This window comes from Salmo trutta, chromosome 29 (assembly GCF_901001165.1).
Source record: "Salmo trutta chromosome 29, fSalTru1.1, whole genome shotgun sequence".
NCBI lineage: Eukaryota > Metazoa > Chordata > Actinopteri > Salmoniformes > Salmonidae > Salmo > Salmo trutta.
In genome coordinates, this window is record NC_042985.1 from 30,915,409 (window position 1) to 30,931,828 (window position 16,420).

Genomic DNA, 16,420 nt, shown 5'->3' on the forward strand with positions numbered 1-16,420 from the left:
AGGTGGTGGGGGGAGGAAAGGAAGCCCCGCTACCTTCCAGTCAACATCACCTCTTCCTTCTCAGAAAAACAGCTAAGCTTGGAGAGATACCTAGCTAGCAAAGAGAGCTGCACCGCACACAGCAGGGTTTTAGCCTGCGCTAGGCAGTGGAGACACAATGGCAACAGACTCACATTGAACAGAATCATGGACATCTCGAAGAGCAGCTTGGCAGTGTCATTCCCTGGGGCAGCACTGAACCAGACTAGCACCATTTGCCCTGGTGCTCCCTCCCCCACAGTGACTGCAGAGTAGAGCAGGCCTTGAGGCCGGCTGGCACAACGTTCCTGGAGTAAATATCAGTAAATTGGGAAAAGTAATGACTCATCCTCGCTCCCAGCAGCCAGTATTGGGTCTGAGTGCTTTTAAGAGACTCCGAGCAGAGTTCCTCACTGATTTTAATACAGGCCTTTAATGCAAGTGTTAACATAAAGCCAACCCGTTCACCACTTTAACCCAGGCCTCCTCCATTATTGTGGCTCCTGCAGAATGTACTATGTGGAATACTATACATCTGTACCCAGTGAGAGAGTGTCTGGCCCTAGTATTACAGAGGTAGAACGAGGGGGAAGACTGACACAGTGATACATCATTTCTCACAGGATCTATTTGCATTCAGTAAGGCGGCGTAACGTTCTTCTGGTCACTGTTTACGTCAGTGCAATGCCAACAGGGCACAGCTCTGCTGTATGGTTCCCTACAGGGGGGGCTGGCTGGGCTAAAATGGCTCCCGTGTGCTCAAGCCAGTGAACCAGGGCTGTGTGGGCGGCTTCAGCAGGATATCAGGGTCTTTGGGACACACTCACTCCAGCTATGAGCGGAGCCCTCTGTGTAAAACAAAAGATCTGAGTCACAAGACCGCCCCGGCGGAGCTGGTCAGCTGAACACGGCAGTCTGTCCACAGTCACCACATGTGGAGGGGTTAGCGTCAACAATGACTTCACAAATCCAGACCAATGTTTTCCTTTGACAACCATACATCAAATAAACTGTTCTCTTGCACTCTGGGCCAAGAAATGTGCTTTCCTTCAATGTGTGCCTCGGTTGACTGTAGTGGAAAAACACTTGTATAGCTGTGGCTTGTGTTCCCCCTTCCCATAGTGTCTGTATTTGAGGCTTGCGGCTGCTCCTGGCCCCAGGCAGGACAAAGAGCCCTGGCTATTTAGCCCAGGCCTGATTTAGCCCAGGCAGGGAGCAGCAGTGTTTGGCCCCTATTGGGTTTCAGCTCAATGGCTGGACAGGCTTCTCTGTCACAATGGCCACTCTGTTCTGGAGCCTCATTGGGGGAGTGGGGAGGCCATGACCCCTCAGACTCAGGGAGGGGGTTGATGAGGGTAAAAAGGGGGGCGACAGACAATTTGGCTCAAACCAGTGCATTGTGGATCTCGTCGCAACTTATTCCGCTCTCCTCTTTTCCATGTCAAGAATACAGATGAATGACCTGTCCAGCAGAAACCATGTGACGTACTTAACACCAGAAAGGCCTCGAGGGACACCCCGTTCCAGCCAATGATGTGTCTTTTGGACATTTCAAGCTGCGCTTATCTCGTCATACAATTTCACAATTCATAGTATTGTCAGCTATCAGACTATTGCCAATTTAATCTTGTCGTTAGGCTAACTCTTAATATCTGTGAAATGAGTTTCAATAAAGTTTAGGTATAGTTTTGATTTGCCATCTGCGCAGGCAGGCAGGCTGGCTGGCTGGCTGGCCTGCGGTGAATTGGGGGGGGGGGGTGATATGTCCTCTTAAAACTACATAACACAAATTACTGTTTGTGATATTAAGATTCTAACAACGACAGTGTTTTGTTATATAGACTTATTTAAGGAAAGTCAAGGACGGGGGGGGGACTATAAAAAAACGGCAGAGTAATTAAACATGTAAATGAGTTGTCCACGTTGTCGGCTTTTCTAGTGTTAAACACACTTCCTCATTCACATGGATTCTGTAGCTTGCACTTTTACACACCCTGCTATAGCCTTGTTATTGTATTACATTTTATTAGTACTTTTTTATTTTAGTCTACTTGGTAAAAATGTTCTGCTTGAACTGCACTGTTGATTAAGGGCTTGTAAGTAAGCATTTCACGGTAAAGTCTACACTTGTTGAATCGGCGCATGTGGCAAATAAAGTTAGATTTGATTCGCTATGGCCTGTGTTGGCCAAGCTTTTAACCCCATGACCTCAAATATAAAGTGAGTCAAAACACCAGCCTGACTCATCACATTAATGGAGGGAAAAGACATGAACACCAGAGCCACAACACCCTTTCCCTGTGTAATTGTGTCTGTGTGATTGAGCGAGAGTGTAAATCTCTCTCTGCGTGCGTGTGTATATGTGTGTGTGTATATGTGTGTGTGTGTGTTCCAGCTCTGCAGTCCTGGACAGAGGCACAGGCCTGAGGGGATAGTTCTTCCCTTTTTCACAGGGCATCACCACTCTGTCTGTAATCAAAGCTGCAAGACACTTCCAGACACCAACTCCAACCAGATGTATGCAATTTAGACAATTAAAGCTTTCCCCTAACACTTGGCAGCTCTACTGCAACACAGGCACTTCTCATCAGCCTGAGCCTCACATCGTCCCTACCTAACCCAGGGAGCTACATCAGCTCTCTCTCACACTCTACCCGTGTCGCAAACATCCAGCCGCTCTCTTGTATGTCTGAAAGCTTTACACAGCAGAAAGAGAGGCAAGAGACAGGCAGGCCTCCGTGCTCTGCACTCTCCTGAAGCTATAAGCTCTCCCTCTCCTGCCGTGCTCCCTCTCTCCTTCCCTCTTTCAGCCTGGAATTTCCTGTTGATGGCCCACTGCTAACACCCCACTCACTCATGGAAAAATTTGACAAGCTGCAAACATTTTATCGCCACGAGCAGGAAGGCAATCAGCCAATCAGCGAAGAGAGGGAGAGAATGACAGAGTGGCGAGAAAAATGAAAAACGTGCCGTTGAGGGTTTTGGCGTACCAGGAGTTGCACCACACCGGCCCAGAGTCCTAATTACCCAGCCAGAGACCAGGCCTGGTAGGGCTGTAATGATACACCACTGCTCGTGATACAGACACCTCTTGATAGCACAGAGATTAGGCCTCCGCTGGTCTTGTCAGGCCGCCTGGCAGCCTGCAGCATGTGACTGGGCCAGCAGACATGTGGAGTACAGAGCGAAAGAGCTGCTGATATAATACAGCTCTATCAGATAAGCCAGGCCAGGGAGAGAGAGGGGGACGTGGGAAGAAAGGGAGAGAACATCAGGTAGGCTGGTCTGGGCTGAGACGGATAGACATGTGGGCAACAGATTGGGTGCGTTAGCTAGTGTCAGTGGTGGTGGTAATTGTTTTTTGTTTGGGCTGGGTGGAAAACAGAGCCGAGGAGGGCGGCCCCGGATCTTACCAGTTGAACAGCAGGGGCACGGGATCCACGACAGCCTGGGCGCTCACAGGACAAGGGGTGCATTGAGACTGGGGAGAAGGGAAAGATGATACACGCATGAGAATGTGCAGACTGCATACCCGGCCACTCATGTTCCCTCCACAAAGCTCCCATTTTCCCCCAACCTCCCACCTCCCTAGTGGTTTCCTGACGCTCTCCCTTTGCATGTCTCTCTTATGTTCCAGTACAGCGTTGCTCCTAAATGGACTTGGCCAACACTGTGAAAGGTAGTGTAATACATCTCAGCCCAAATAAGGACGTAACGACGGGATGTTTTTAGAGAGTGTGGTTGAGTGACTCATCAAAATCCTCAGTGTGCTCCTCACATCAAGAGGCACGCTCACACTGACATAAAAGAAGAAGACACAGAAAGGGGAACACAAAAGGACACATGTGCGCACGCTAACGGCTCCGAAAAGTAGGCCAGGGCATCTAGCTGTTCTTCAAGGCCTCTGCGTCATTTCTAAACGCCTGTGACAGGCGTCTGCATCCAGCCAGCCTTCCATCCTCCACCACAAGACTCCTGTTTAGTGTTCCCCTGACACACATCTTTCCAGGTCTTCCCTCTTCAGTGTCGTAACACGCACACACGATTGCATAACAGCATGTGGGGAGCGGGGGCCCCTGTGCTGTGAGTGGGGGGGCATAGGGAAAGGGCTGGGGCTCCACTCAGTCTGAGCAGAAGGCCATATTCATATGCAGATACTGGGGGCCATGTGTGGAGAACAGGAGAAGAATTGCCTTCCCACACTGGAACCAATCCCTTGTTCACAGTGAAGACTTCCAGGAAAACAGAAATGGAAACAAATAGAAAAAAAGCAATTACACACCTTTTTTCCACCCTGTGTGTAACTTAAATAGGGCTGCCTTTATAAACAGTCCCAGACAAATATGAAGAGGGGCTTAAAGCGGATATCAATCTCATCTGCCGGGCCGCAGCAGCCAAAAGGTTAAAAAAGATTGGGGAAAGTTGCATGGAGGCTCAATCTGAATTTGGCATAATGGCCCCATTTTAAAAATGTCATTTTATCAGTAAGATGGCAACTTTAAGAGCAGAGCACATCCACTACGGCTATTAGCTTGAGTTTACAGCCAAAACACTTAAGATTACTACAAGCTCTACGGAGATGCAAGATTGAGTGTTGCTCGCCCCTACCTGGGCTCAAACCAGGGACCCTCTGCACATAGACAACAGCCACCCTTGAAGCATCGTTACCTATCGCACCACAAAAGCTGCAGCCCTTGCAGAACAAGGGGAACAACTACTTCAAGGTCTCAGAACGAGTGACGTCACCGATTGAAATAGCGCACACCCCGCTAACTAGCTAGCCATTTCACATCGGTTACATCAGCAATTGTTCAAACAGTAAACCAAACAACTAGAATACACCCAAAAACGTATTTTGTTTAGAAGTAATAACTGATTACAGTTATGTAATGCGATTCCCATTAGAAGAAAGTAGTTTCCCATTAGACAAGGAGAACGCACGATGGGTCGTTTCCTGGAGTCAGGGTTTGCATTAGCTTTTAGAAATATGCGTTATCGAAATGAAGACCATCAAAATCTGCATTTGAAACCATTACACCTGCATTTTATATTGAAAGTCAACAGTGTTCAATTGCTTCAATAGATTGATCAAGGACGTGAAACTATGGGTTTTTTCTCCACACAAAATAAATTCATGCAAAACATAAAGCAGAAATCCGATGACAACAGAAGTGCAACACTATTTGGCTAGCAGCCACAAAAGGAAATTAGAATAGACAAGAAAGGGATTTTTTGCTAAAATGATGCATGGCCATCAGATTTCATTCTCATCATAGAAAGAATGTCACCACCTATATTTCCATATGTTAATCGTGCATAATTTGCTACAGGAGAAAAACCACACCAGAGAAAAGTACTTCAGTCAGAGCGTTGACGGAATGCCCGTTCGTGAATGCAGGAATCAGATTTATCAACACAATAGTAAATATTTATCAGCGTGGAGAAGTGCAACTGAAGCACACTAAATTAGTCCATTTACATCATGATTTAGGGGCTAAATGTGAACGAAGCCGAGGAGAAATTACAATAAGCATTTCAGATCTGCGTTTATAAAACCCAGCAAAATAGTTAAGTGTTTTTTTCCCCCCTGCGTGACAAACGCAGAATTCTAAGTTAATGCGAACCCCATGTGAGTTAGCTGGAGGCATAAGAGCTACGACCTACTGTAGGCATGGTTCTCCCTCCAGAATGAAACAGCTGTGCTGTGCTCCCTTCAATAACTAACCTCTGCCTCTCCTCTGCCAAAAGGTAACACAGGACCAATTCTTAGTGTTTCTAATGTATGAGACAATCACGGAAAGTGCAAGATATGTCTGCACACTTTTTCCACTTCACATAGGCATAAACTCCGCACTCCAGCCTGCTAAACGAATTAGGGCAAAATGTAATGAATTTAAAAGCACATAAGTCTGTTAGTGTCGACCAGATAAGGTGAGAGCAGAGGCAGAGAGTGGGCCAGAGCTCTCTCGGGTAGGCCAGCGTCTCAGCTCAAAGTCTGTCACAGACGCAGTCAGCTTAGATCAGAGCAAACCCCAACTCACTGTACCGTGCCGTGCCATACAGCCCCTGCCCTACACAGCCCAAATCCCATCAGGAGAGCTGGGGAGACAAACACACAGAAAAACTGTCCTACAATAGGTCAGCCAGTCACTCACTTTACCAGAGTGCATAAGTAAACACACAGCTAATGACCAGTGTTTCACACTCTGATTCTTGGAGATCTAGCTGACAAAATTGGCAGGAAGTTACAGTACATCAGACCAGCACAAACTAAGTAACAAGCTATTCTGCTCCCGTGTGATTTTAAGCAATCAACAATACAACACCCAGTGGAGAAGATTCCTACATTTCGAAAACAGGATATGTAGCCTACGCTTTCTGGTTGGTTGCTAGTGGATTTTAGCAATTAGGTCAGAGTGAAGTCTGCAGGCTGTGTAGAGGAGAAGGGTTGTGTTTAAACATGACATGTTCCCTCTGCTTGGCATTCCTTGATTTTAGTTCTAGTACATTGAAAGGCCAGGTGAACATGAAACTCCGGGACAACATCACCATAGAACTTCCCATGGGAACTGGCCTGGCAAATTTCACACAAAAACAACACTGCATGACAACACCATGTAGCATGCTTCCAAAATGAGAACACAAATCAATCATGACAAATAGCTCACAAATCAGAGACAACCTCAGCAAAAAAATTAACATCCCCTTTTCAGGACCCTGTCATTCAAAGATAATTCATAAAAATTCAAAGAACTTCACAGATCTTCATTGTAAAGGGTTTAAACATTGTTTCCCATGTGTGTTCAATGAACCATAAACAATTAATGATCATGCACCTATGGAACGGTCGTTAAGACACTAACAGCTTACAGACGGTAGGCAATTAAGGTCACAGTTATGAAAACTTAGGACACTAAAGAGGCCTTTCTACTGACTCTGAAAAACACCAGAAGAAAGATGCCCAGGGTCCCTGCTCATCTGCGTGAACGTGCCTTACAGGCCGACTACACCGCACGCGTGCGCGAGCATTGCAAAATAAATGGAGAAATCTATATTATTCAATTATTGCACCCACACTGCTTGCGCACGCCGACGAGCGTCTGCGTTGCCAAGGGCTAAAATAGAAGTCAGTTCTATTTCTGACACAGATCGTGCTGCAAGTCCTGCCTCTCCCATCTCCTCATTGGTTTATAGAAGCATGTATCCACGTGCCATCTCCTCATCGGTTATACCCACGTGGGTGATTGAAAGACAAACAAGGTCAGTGGCGGTAATACACCTAATTTATGAAAGTTGCCAATTGCAATATTAAGTCAAGAGAAGAAAAGGCCTAGAAGGAGGAGAGATGACTAGAAACGATTCGGTTGACCGTTTTGTGTGTGGATTAATTGTCGGAGTAGAGGGCCTTGTGCATTTCAGGTAAAATAACAATAATAATCAATGTTTATATCCCAGGACAAATTAGCTAGCAACAGCAAGCTAGCTAAATAGGACAAATTAGCTAACAAGTGCAAGCTAGCTAGCTAAATTACCATAAAGGCTTAATGCTTTTAGAACTGTCCCCAAATGAATGTAATTGGTTCAGAGTTTGTTTTGATGTTTTAACCTGCGTGTCGTGATCGCGTTTGGTGTGGGGGGACAAAATCAATTTATGCACGATGGCGCACACGCGCAGCCGGTTTGGGTTCCGTGTTAGGCATGCTGCAAGGAGGCATGAGGACTGCAGATGTGGCCAGGGCAATAAATTGCAATGTCCGTACTGTGAGACGCCTAAGACAGCACTACAGGGAGACAGGACGGACAGCTGATCGTCCTCGCAGTGGCAGACCACGTGTAGCAACACCTGCACAGGACCGGTACATCTGAACATCACACCTGCGGGACAGGTACAGGATGGAAATAACTGCCCGAGTTACACCAGGAACGCACAATACCTCCATCAGTGCTCAGACTGTCCGCAATAGGCTGAGAGAGGCTGGACTGAGGGCTTGTAGGCTTGTTGTAAGTCAGGTCCTCACCAGACATCACCGGCAACAACGTCGCCTATGGGCACAAACCCACCGTCGCTGGACAAGACAGGAGTGGCATAAAGTGCTCTTCACTGATGAGTCACGGTTGTGTCTCACCGGGGGTGATGGTCGGATTCGCGTTTATCGTCGAAGGAATGAGCGTTACACCGAGGCCTGTACTCTGGAGCGGGATCAATTTGGAGGGAGGGTCCGTCATGGTCTGTCACAGCATCATAAGACTGAGCTTGTTGTCCTTGATTTTGACTCCCCCCCTCCTCCTCCTTTGTTCAGGGACACATTATTCCATTTCTGTTAGTCACATGTCTGTGGAACTTATTCAGTTTATGTCTCAGTTGTTGAATCTTATGTTTATACAAATATTTACACATGTTAAGTTTGCTGAAAATAAACAGTTGACAGCGAGAGGTGGTTTCTTTTTTTGCTGAGTTTACTTGGTCAAAATTATTCAAATTAAATAATGGTGCTCTAACCCAATCCAAACCACATTCATTTTCTCTCTTCCTTGCCTTCTGAATGTGAGAATCTGTGGAGTGCAAAAATCCGTGGGCATGTGAAACGTAGAAAAATTTGTCATGGTGACCTACATAGGCAGTGTGTGGAAGAGAAGGTTGTGCTTCCGCATATAAAAGTATTTACTTGGCTCCATTCTGCACGCACCTTCATAGGGGAGGAGGAAAAACAAGAGGAGCGAGAGAGGGGAGAAGGGGCTATGAACGAAGAGGAGAGAGGGAACAGAGGGAGAGAGAGAGAGCAACAGAACTTCAATAACATTGCAAGATAGAGTATTGAGATGACATTAGGGAGCGAGAATGGAGCGATTCTCTTTCTCCAACAGAAGAGGCCAGAGAGCTTGAGGGGAGGACAGGGAAGTTAGTTGGAGAGGGAACAACAAGGGAGAGGAAGTCATCTTTGATTCAGCCATTATTACTGGACCTTCCTGACTGCACCCCTGCCCAAATCTCTAGTACTTTCCCCACTCTCAGACACAGCACTTGATCGATTCAAAAGATGGACAGGCACCGGAGCCAAACACATTCCCCACAATGCATCACAGAGTCACGTAAACACGCACAGACACACAAAAAACACTTCAGTCAGGGTCTGCACGCTCTCCTCTTACAGACAACACATTCTTAAAAAGGCTTCCCTGGCTGCATTCACAATAATCCACTCTTATACTTGAGAGCATAGCACCATTAATTGAAAGAAACGTAGATTAATCTGCTCACCGCCTTGGATCTATAGGCACATATATATATATAGAACCTTTCCTAGTATAAGCCTATTGACCTGCCTCTGGAGCACATGAGGGCAACAGCATTTCATTTTTAATCAATAGGCTCTGCAGAAGTATTCAGTTCCCTTTGAAGCCCAGCCCTGGATCTGGTTTCCTAATCACCTCCCCTTCCCCCCAGCCTTTCCAATACAATGTCGCTGTTTTCACACACTGCATGAGGCCGAGCTGGGTCAGTCTGTTTAGGGAGAGAGGGAGGGGGAGGGGGGAGAGAGACCTTTCCCTGGCTCAAACTCAAATTGACAAGATTGGACAAAAACCCAGACTCGGGCCAGCATTCAACACATCTAGCGTCCTGCACACAGCTAGCTAATGGTGGAATTATCTTCCTCCAATGGTGGGCCTGCTTTACTGAAATCAATTATACAGCTCTCATCCAATCACAACAGCAGGAGACGTTTCTGTCTGATATTTGAATAGCCAACAACATTCTATGCAGCAATATGTTGAGAATGAATAGCTTTTCTAAGTTGTCATGTAGGAAAATATCTTTATACAAAGAAACAAAACCACAAGAACAAAGCCTGGGTTTGTGTTATGCTGAAACGATAACTAAACCCAAGGGTCTTAAAAGGATACTTTTGGGATTTTGGCAATAAGGCACTGCATCTACTTCCCCAGAGTTGGATTAAGTCATGGATACCACTTTTCATGTCTGTGTCCAGTATGAAGGAAATTAGACGTTAGACCAATGCTAACTAGCATTAGCGCAATGACTGGAAGTCTAAGGGTATCGACTAGCATGCTAGCAGAAACACAGACGTCCAGTCATTACGATCTACTGATATGCTAAAAGACACCCATAGACTTCCAGTCGTTGCGCTCACGCAAATAAGCAAATTGCCCTAGCGCTAGTTGGCAACTTCCTTCAAAGTGCTCGTAGAGACATAAAAAAGGTATCCACAAGTTTATCTGACTCTTTTGTAGTAGATAAAGGGCCTCGTGGCCAAAATCCCTAAGTATCCCTTTAAGAGTGGTAGCAGGTTAGCTCAGAGAAAACACCCTACGGTGAGGGAGGAATTGCTCAGCAAAAGACAAAACAGGCTAGTTCGTGTGCTCATCCCCGTACAGCCCAAGCAGAGGCCTAATTGTTCAGCATTTCCCGACAGAGCTAATTAAAAAAAAAAAGAGAAGAGGTGGAGGAGGAAGCAACAGAAACAGGGCATTGATCAGCCAGGAGGGGAGGCCTAACAAACTCAGCAGGAGCTGCAGTGATACACACTACAATATTGATGGGCCTACAAACAGAGCGTTTAACAAATACAAACCAAACACATGGGTTGTTATCAATGACGTGTATAAACCCTGGATTGCTGTTTCTATGTATTGGCCGTGGAGATGCTTTGAAGCCACCAGTCGGCCATATTGGCACTCTCCAGTAGCAGCAGTCCTCCATAGGAATTAATGGAATTCTACGGTATTTCAATTAAATGTTTCAAAGACAAAACGACATGTATTTAAGTATTTTTTTTGGTAGTAGTAATGGGGACACTAACATCAGTACTCCCAAAAAATATAATTTAAAAGTATGCATAAGGGTATCTAATAGAGTAAACGTGTCAAAAACAAATGTAGACATTAAATGCATTTATACAGCTTGCTAATTATTTTTTACGAAGGTGGAGGAGTACCAAGATGGCTGTGCTGTGGCTTCAATACAGTGCCCCTAATGTCAGTCACCCAGGATTTATATACATCATTGGTTGTTATTGCCTAGTACTCTGGCAAGGCCTAGCATTGTGCAGAGTGAAGCCCGGACAGATAAGTGTTGTTCTGGGTCAAGATTCTCCAGCTTGTCTTACTGCATTAAGACGTGACGAGAGTAGACTGTTCTGAGGAGAATCAGCTTTCCTCTCCTCTGTGTGTCTGGTTTCTGCTGTGTCACCACTAAAGCTGGTGGGTCTGATCACTGCCAGAAACCTGAGGGATCACACAGCCTCAGCCTGAGAGCACAGCCAGCACCAAAACCAACTCACTTCGTAGACGCACGCACACATGAACGCACACACTTACACACAGCTGTAAAACTAACAACAGTGCACAAGTAGGACGGAGCCGAGCTTATTCCCTGTGAAACCAAAGACAACTGGCTTTGACCACCCAAGAAACAGAGGAGCAACAAGAATGCTCATGTATTTAAATGCAACATCAAGGTAGGAGTGTCTGGCACTGACAGCTTCAAACTTGTACCTGCTGGTTCCAACCTACCAACACCACAATCATCTTCTTCGGGTGGTAAATTGGAGACCAGACAGCTCGTCTCCTCATCCCCTCTCATCCCAGTCAGAATGGTGAGAATTGAGGACAAGCACATTGAGGCCCAGGATGTCTGCTTTCAATCACAGCCCTCTTTTACAACGAACCTCTGACACGGTCTCCTCTGAAACCCTCTCCTCTGCCCCCTTTCCCCTAGATTACATCTGTTGCAACAGGCAGCGGTGGAACCAGGACTTTATTAAATGACTGTAGTAGTGTAGTGCCTCGCCCTAATAGGGGCTTTAACATTTCAGGCTATTCTGTTAAAAACAACCAGAGCCTATGCGCACTGTGTAATCAAAATTAAAATCTCCATCGCTGCATTTCAAAACAGTCTTTTGGTGAGGCGCAGCCAGGAACTACTCCTATACGATGGCTGATTAGTGGAGTGGATAAACCAGGAGGATTCTCCATCATTTCAAATCTCCAGTTTGGGAATAGTTTGGCTCCTCAGATAAGGGCGATGGACAGAGAGTTGTGGATAAAACATGAACATAATATTGGCACCGCTCAACCAGAATAACCTATGTAGCTGTCAACACCTCAAACATGTTGACACATTTATGCCAAAATCACCCCAGTATTCCTACCACCATCCCCCCCGTATTCCTACCGGCGGAGTGAGACGAAAACAGAGAAACAATTGTCTCCCCACTCTGGATTCAAGCAGACCTTTGCAGCTGATCCTGACCGGGCCAAAGAAATTACAAGAGCGATAGGGGGTTTATAGCCGTAAACATGCGCCCATTCTCAGTGGTTGAGAATAAGGGGTTTCATTCAGCACCTCGTTAAAGTGCTCGAGCCACATAACTTCCCTCTCCCACCTATTTCAGCAAACAGGTAGTACCTGCTCTATATAAGCAAGCTAAAGACGCAGCTGTCAATGAATTGGGCAATGCACCCGTGTTTGAGCAACCTACAGATGGATGGACCTACAGAGAGCTACTTAAAAAAAAATGAAACATTCACCCATTTTGAATGCTATATTGTTTTGTGCATCTGACCGATGTTTTATTGATTCCCGGGGTCATTTCCTGTGTGTCTGAGCTTTTGCCATTCAAGAAGGCAGGAAATTGGCCGGTATGACATAGCAGTGCAATAAAGCCACTCGTTACACTGGAAGTTATAGGAATAGGACTTTAAGATCGCGAAAAAAGTAAATGATATGTCAGATTTCAACACTGGCCAATGTCATAACGCAGGAGGTCGTCTTCTCTTGAATGAGCCATTGATCGTATTTTTGTGATATTCCTCCCGCACGAAACGTGTAACCTAATAAAGTGTCCACCACATTTCTCCTATTTGTCTGCCTCTTCAGTCAATAATGTATTGCATGGTGCCGTTGCGAATCTCAGACTCCACTCTGCGTGGAACATCGATCTGCAGGTTGAACATAGTGAGATTGCAGACTTCTAAATTGATGGTGCAGTTTGTTTGGGAGATTTTACAGCCAACTAGCTACTTACTTCACATGCTGACATTGACTTTGGTATTAATGTGGGTAGCTAAGTTTGCTAGCTATCTACACTTAATGACCAAAAGTATGTGGACACCTGGTCTTCGAACATCTCACTCCAAAATCATGGGCATTAATATGGAGTTGGTCCCCTCTTTGCTGCTATAACGGCCTCCACTCTTCTGGGAAGGCTTCCAACTAGATGTTGGAACATTGCTGCGGGAACTTGCTTCCATTCAGCAACAAGAGCATTAGTGAGCGGGCACTAATGTTGGGCCATTAGGCCTGGCTCGCAGTCGGCGTTTCAATTAATCCCAAAGGTGTTTGATGGGGTTGAGGTCAGGGCTCTGAAGGCCAGTCAAGTTCCTCCACACCGACCGACAAACCATTAATGTATGGACCTCGCTTTGTGAACTGGGGCATTGTCATGCTGAAACAGGAAAGGGCCTTCCCCAAACTGATGCCACAAATTTGGAAGCACAGAATCGTCTAGAATGAGCCGTTATTGCTCCGAGATGTCTTATTTTACAAACTGACTTGTTGGAAAGCTGGCATCCTATGACGGTGCCACTTTGAAAGTCACTGAGCTCCTCAGTACAGGCCATTCTACTGACAATGTTTGTCCATGGAGATTGAATTGCGGTGTGCTCGATTTTACGGACCTGTCAGCAACGGGTGAGGCTGAAATAGACAAATCCACTAATTTGAAGGGTTGTCCACATACTTTTGGCCGCATACTTTTAGTGTACCTTGCTAGCCAGCCCTTAGAGAAAGGGGGATACCTAGTCAGTTGTACAACTGAATGCATTCAACTGAAATGTGTCATCGAGAGCATTGCATTGTGGGTTTTGTAGTCGACTAGCGCTGCAACAAATCTCCACAATGATTGAATTGCTACCAACCTTAAAATAACGCCAAAATTAAACATTTGTTCACCAGAAATGTAACAGCGTAAATTATGAGAATTGGTGGTTTTAGGATGATTTTTCCTTTAACAGTGACAGCTCATCACTTAACCCCAGAGTGGGGGAGGATAGACACCTTCATGAGAGTCTACATATAGATTTCACATGCATAGTGCACTTTATTTTAGTGTTGTTTTTGACGAGTAATCATGTGTTTTCACAAAAACCAACACTTTGCATTTTCTTTAATAAACCAAAATTAACTACAGTAACTGCTGGCATTTTAATTTTCCTGCTGTACCAAAACTGAACCTTTATCCCAAAACCAAAATACGTACCGAAAGATGGGTTTGGTGAACCGTTACACCCCTAAGCTCCCGAGTGGCGCAGTGGTCTAAGACACTGCATCTCAGTGCAAGAGGTGTCACTGCAGTACCTGGTTCAAATCCACGCTGCATCACATCCGGCTGTGATTGGGAGTCCCATAGGGCGGCGCACAATTGGCCCAGCGTCTGAGTTTGGCCGGGGTAGGCCGTCATTGTAAATAAGAATTTGTTCTTAACCGACTTGCCTAGTTAAATAAAATAAATATGCCCTAGTGTAAGGTAAGCGCTTAATAAGGAGTTGATTGGACTGCATGCTTGGAGGAGCATGTTGACTGGGCAGTGGCAGGAAGCAGCACTGAGGTGTGACCAGTGGGGGGAGGGGGGAGTGTTGAGGGGGTAAGAAGCACTAAAAGGAGCATGTGAATTATTGATGATTGAGCCAGCAGTCCAGGCCACAGTGCTAATGCAGAGAGCCTCTACATAAAGCAGCCTGGATATGATTACACATTACATCATCCCTCCCCTCCCCTACCATCCCTTCCCCCACCCCTGCCTCCAGACTCTGCTCCCCCATCCGCAGCACACACTTTGGGATGCATTGTTAAAATCAGGCCCGGGGATTGCACCCGGCCTGCTGAATCGAGATGCACTACATTTCTCTCTTCCCCTCTCCTTTTCTCTCCCTCTCAAACACACACAGATAGATCAAACAAGTGCTTCACCAGCCAGGAATTATGGAGGAGAGGATGTGAGATAAGTATTGAGAATAAAGAATGAAAATGCTATGTCATGTAGCCCAGGTGCAGCATTAGCTTTTAGAAAATCTGCATTTTCAAAACGTAGAGCATCAAAAAAAATCTGCATTTTAAACCATTTCACCTGCGTTTTAAATTGAAAGTCAACAGCGTTTGCGCAGGTAACCTAGCGGTTAAGAGCATTAGGCCAGTAACCAAAAGGTTTCTGGTTCGAATCCCTGAGCCGGCAAGGTGGAAAACTCTACGGTTCTGCCCTGAAGCAAGGCAGTTAAACCCCAACAACAACTTCTCCCCAAGCAACGATGACGTGGACGTCGATTAAGGCAGATTGAGGGGTTGGGTTAAATACAGAAAACATTTCGGTGGAATGCATTCAGTTGTGCAACTGACTAGGTACCCCATTTCCCTTACAGTGATCAGGGACATGCAACTGTAGTTTTCATTCACACAAAAAAATGAATGCAACACAGTCTGCAGAAAAGACCTTTGTTTTCGTCAGATGACAACAGAAGTGCAACACTATTTGTCTAACGGACACATAGGTCAATTAGCTTACAATGAAAAAGCAAGCTATTTCTTCTTTGCAAAAACGATGCATGGCCACACAATTTCTTATGTTTATCATAGAATGTAGCCAGCTACATTTCCTAATGTTTTGCTTGAAGTTTATATCTTGCTACAAGAGAAAAACTACACCAGACAAAAGTACAGTCAGAGCACTGTCTGCTGATCGAATGCCCGTTTCTGAATGCGTGAATCTGATTTATCAACAAACAGCAAAGATTTCTCATCCGAGTGGAGAAGTGCAACTGAAGCACAAAATCAGTCCTTTTACATTCATGATTTGGAGCAAACTAACTGAAGCCGAGTAGAAATTACAATAAGAAGCAATTTAGATCTGCGTTTACAAAACGCAGCATGACTCAGCGTTAACTTCACTAGGATAGGGGGCAGCATTCGGAATTTTGGATGAGAAGCGTGCCCAAACTAAACTGCCTGCTACTCAGGCCCAGAAGCTAGGATATGCATATAATTTGGATAGAAAACTCTAAAGTTTCCAAAACTGTTAAAATAATGTCTGAGTATAACAGAACTCATATTGCAGGCAAAAACCTGAGACAAATCCAACCAGGAAGTGGGAAATCTGAGGTTTGTAGTTCTTTTAAGAAATTGCCTATCCAATATCCTGTGTCTGTGGGGTCAGATTGCACTTTCTAAGGCTTCCAGTAGATGTCAACAGTCTTTAGAAGTTGTTTCAGGCTTGTATTGTGAAAGGGGATCGAATAAGAGCTGTTTCAACAAGTGGTCAAGCTGAAAAACATTAGTTTAGTTGCGCGCGTGGCCATGAGCTCGTTCTCTTTCCTTTCAAATGACAACGGA

General features: G+C 45.5%; 1 protein-coding gene across 9 annotated transcripts in view; it reads right to left on the bottom strand.

Annotated features, from left to right (window-relative positions):
- The window catches only part of LOC115167370 (ankyrin repeat domain-containing protein 11-like), a 138,059-nt gene that overhangs the window by 54,596 nt on the left and 67,043 nt on the right, over window positions 1–16,420 (bottom strand). Inside the window, exon 3 of one of the 9 annotated variants that reach the window (XM_029721751.1) lies at window positions 3,432–3,499. The exons of 7 other annotated variants lie outside the window; for them this stretch is intronic. In XM_029721751.1, coding sequence (XP_029577611.1) covers window positions 3,432–3,494 — 63 coding nt within the window. In that variant the 5' untranslated portion in view covers window positions 3,495–3,499. Of the gene's footprint in view, window positions 1–3,431; window positions 3,502–16,420 lie in introns of those variants that run through there. One more of the 9 variants, XM_029721745.1, reaches the window with a different exon arrangement.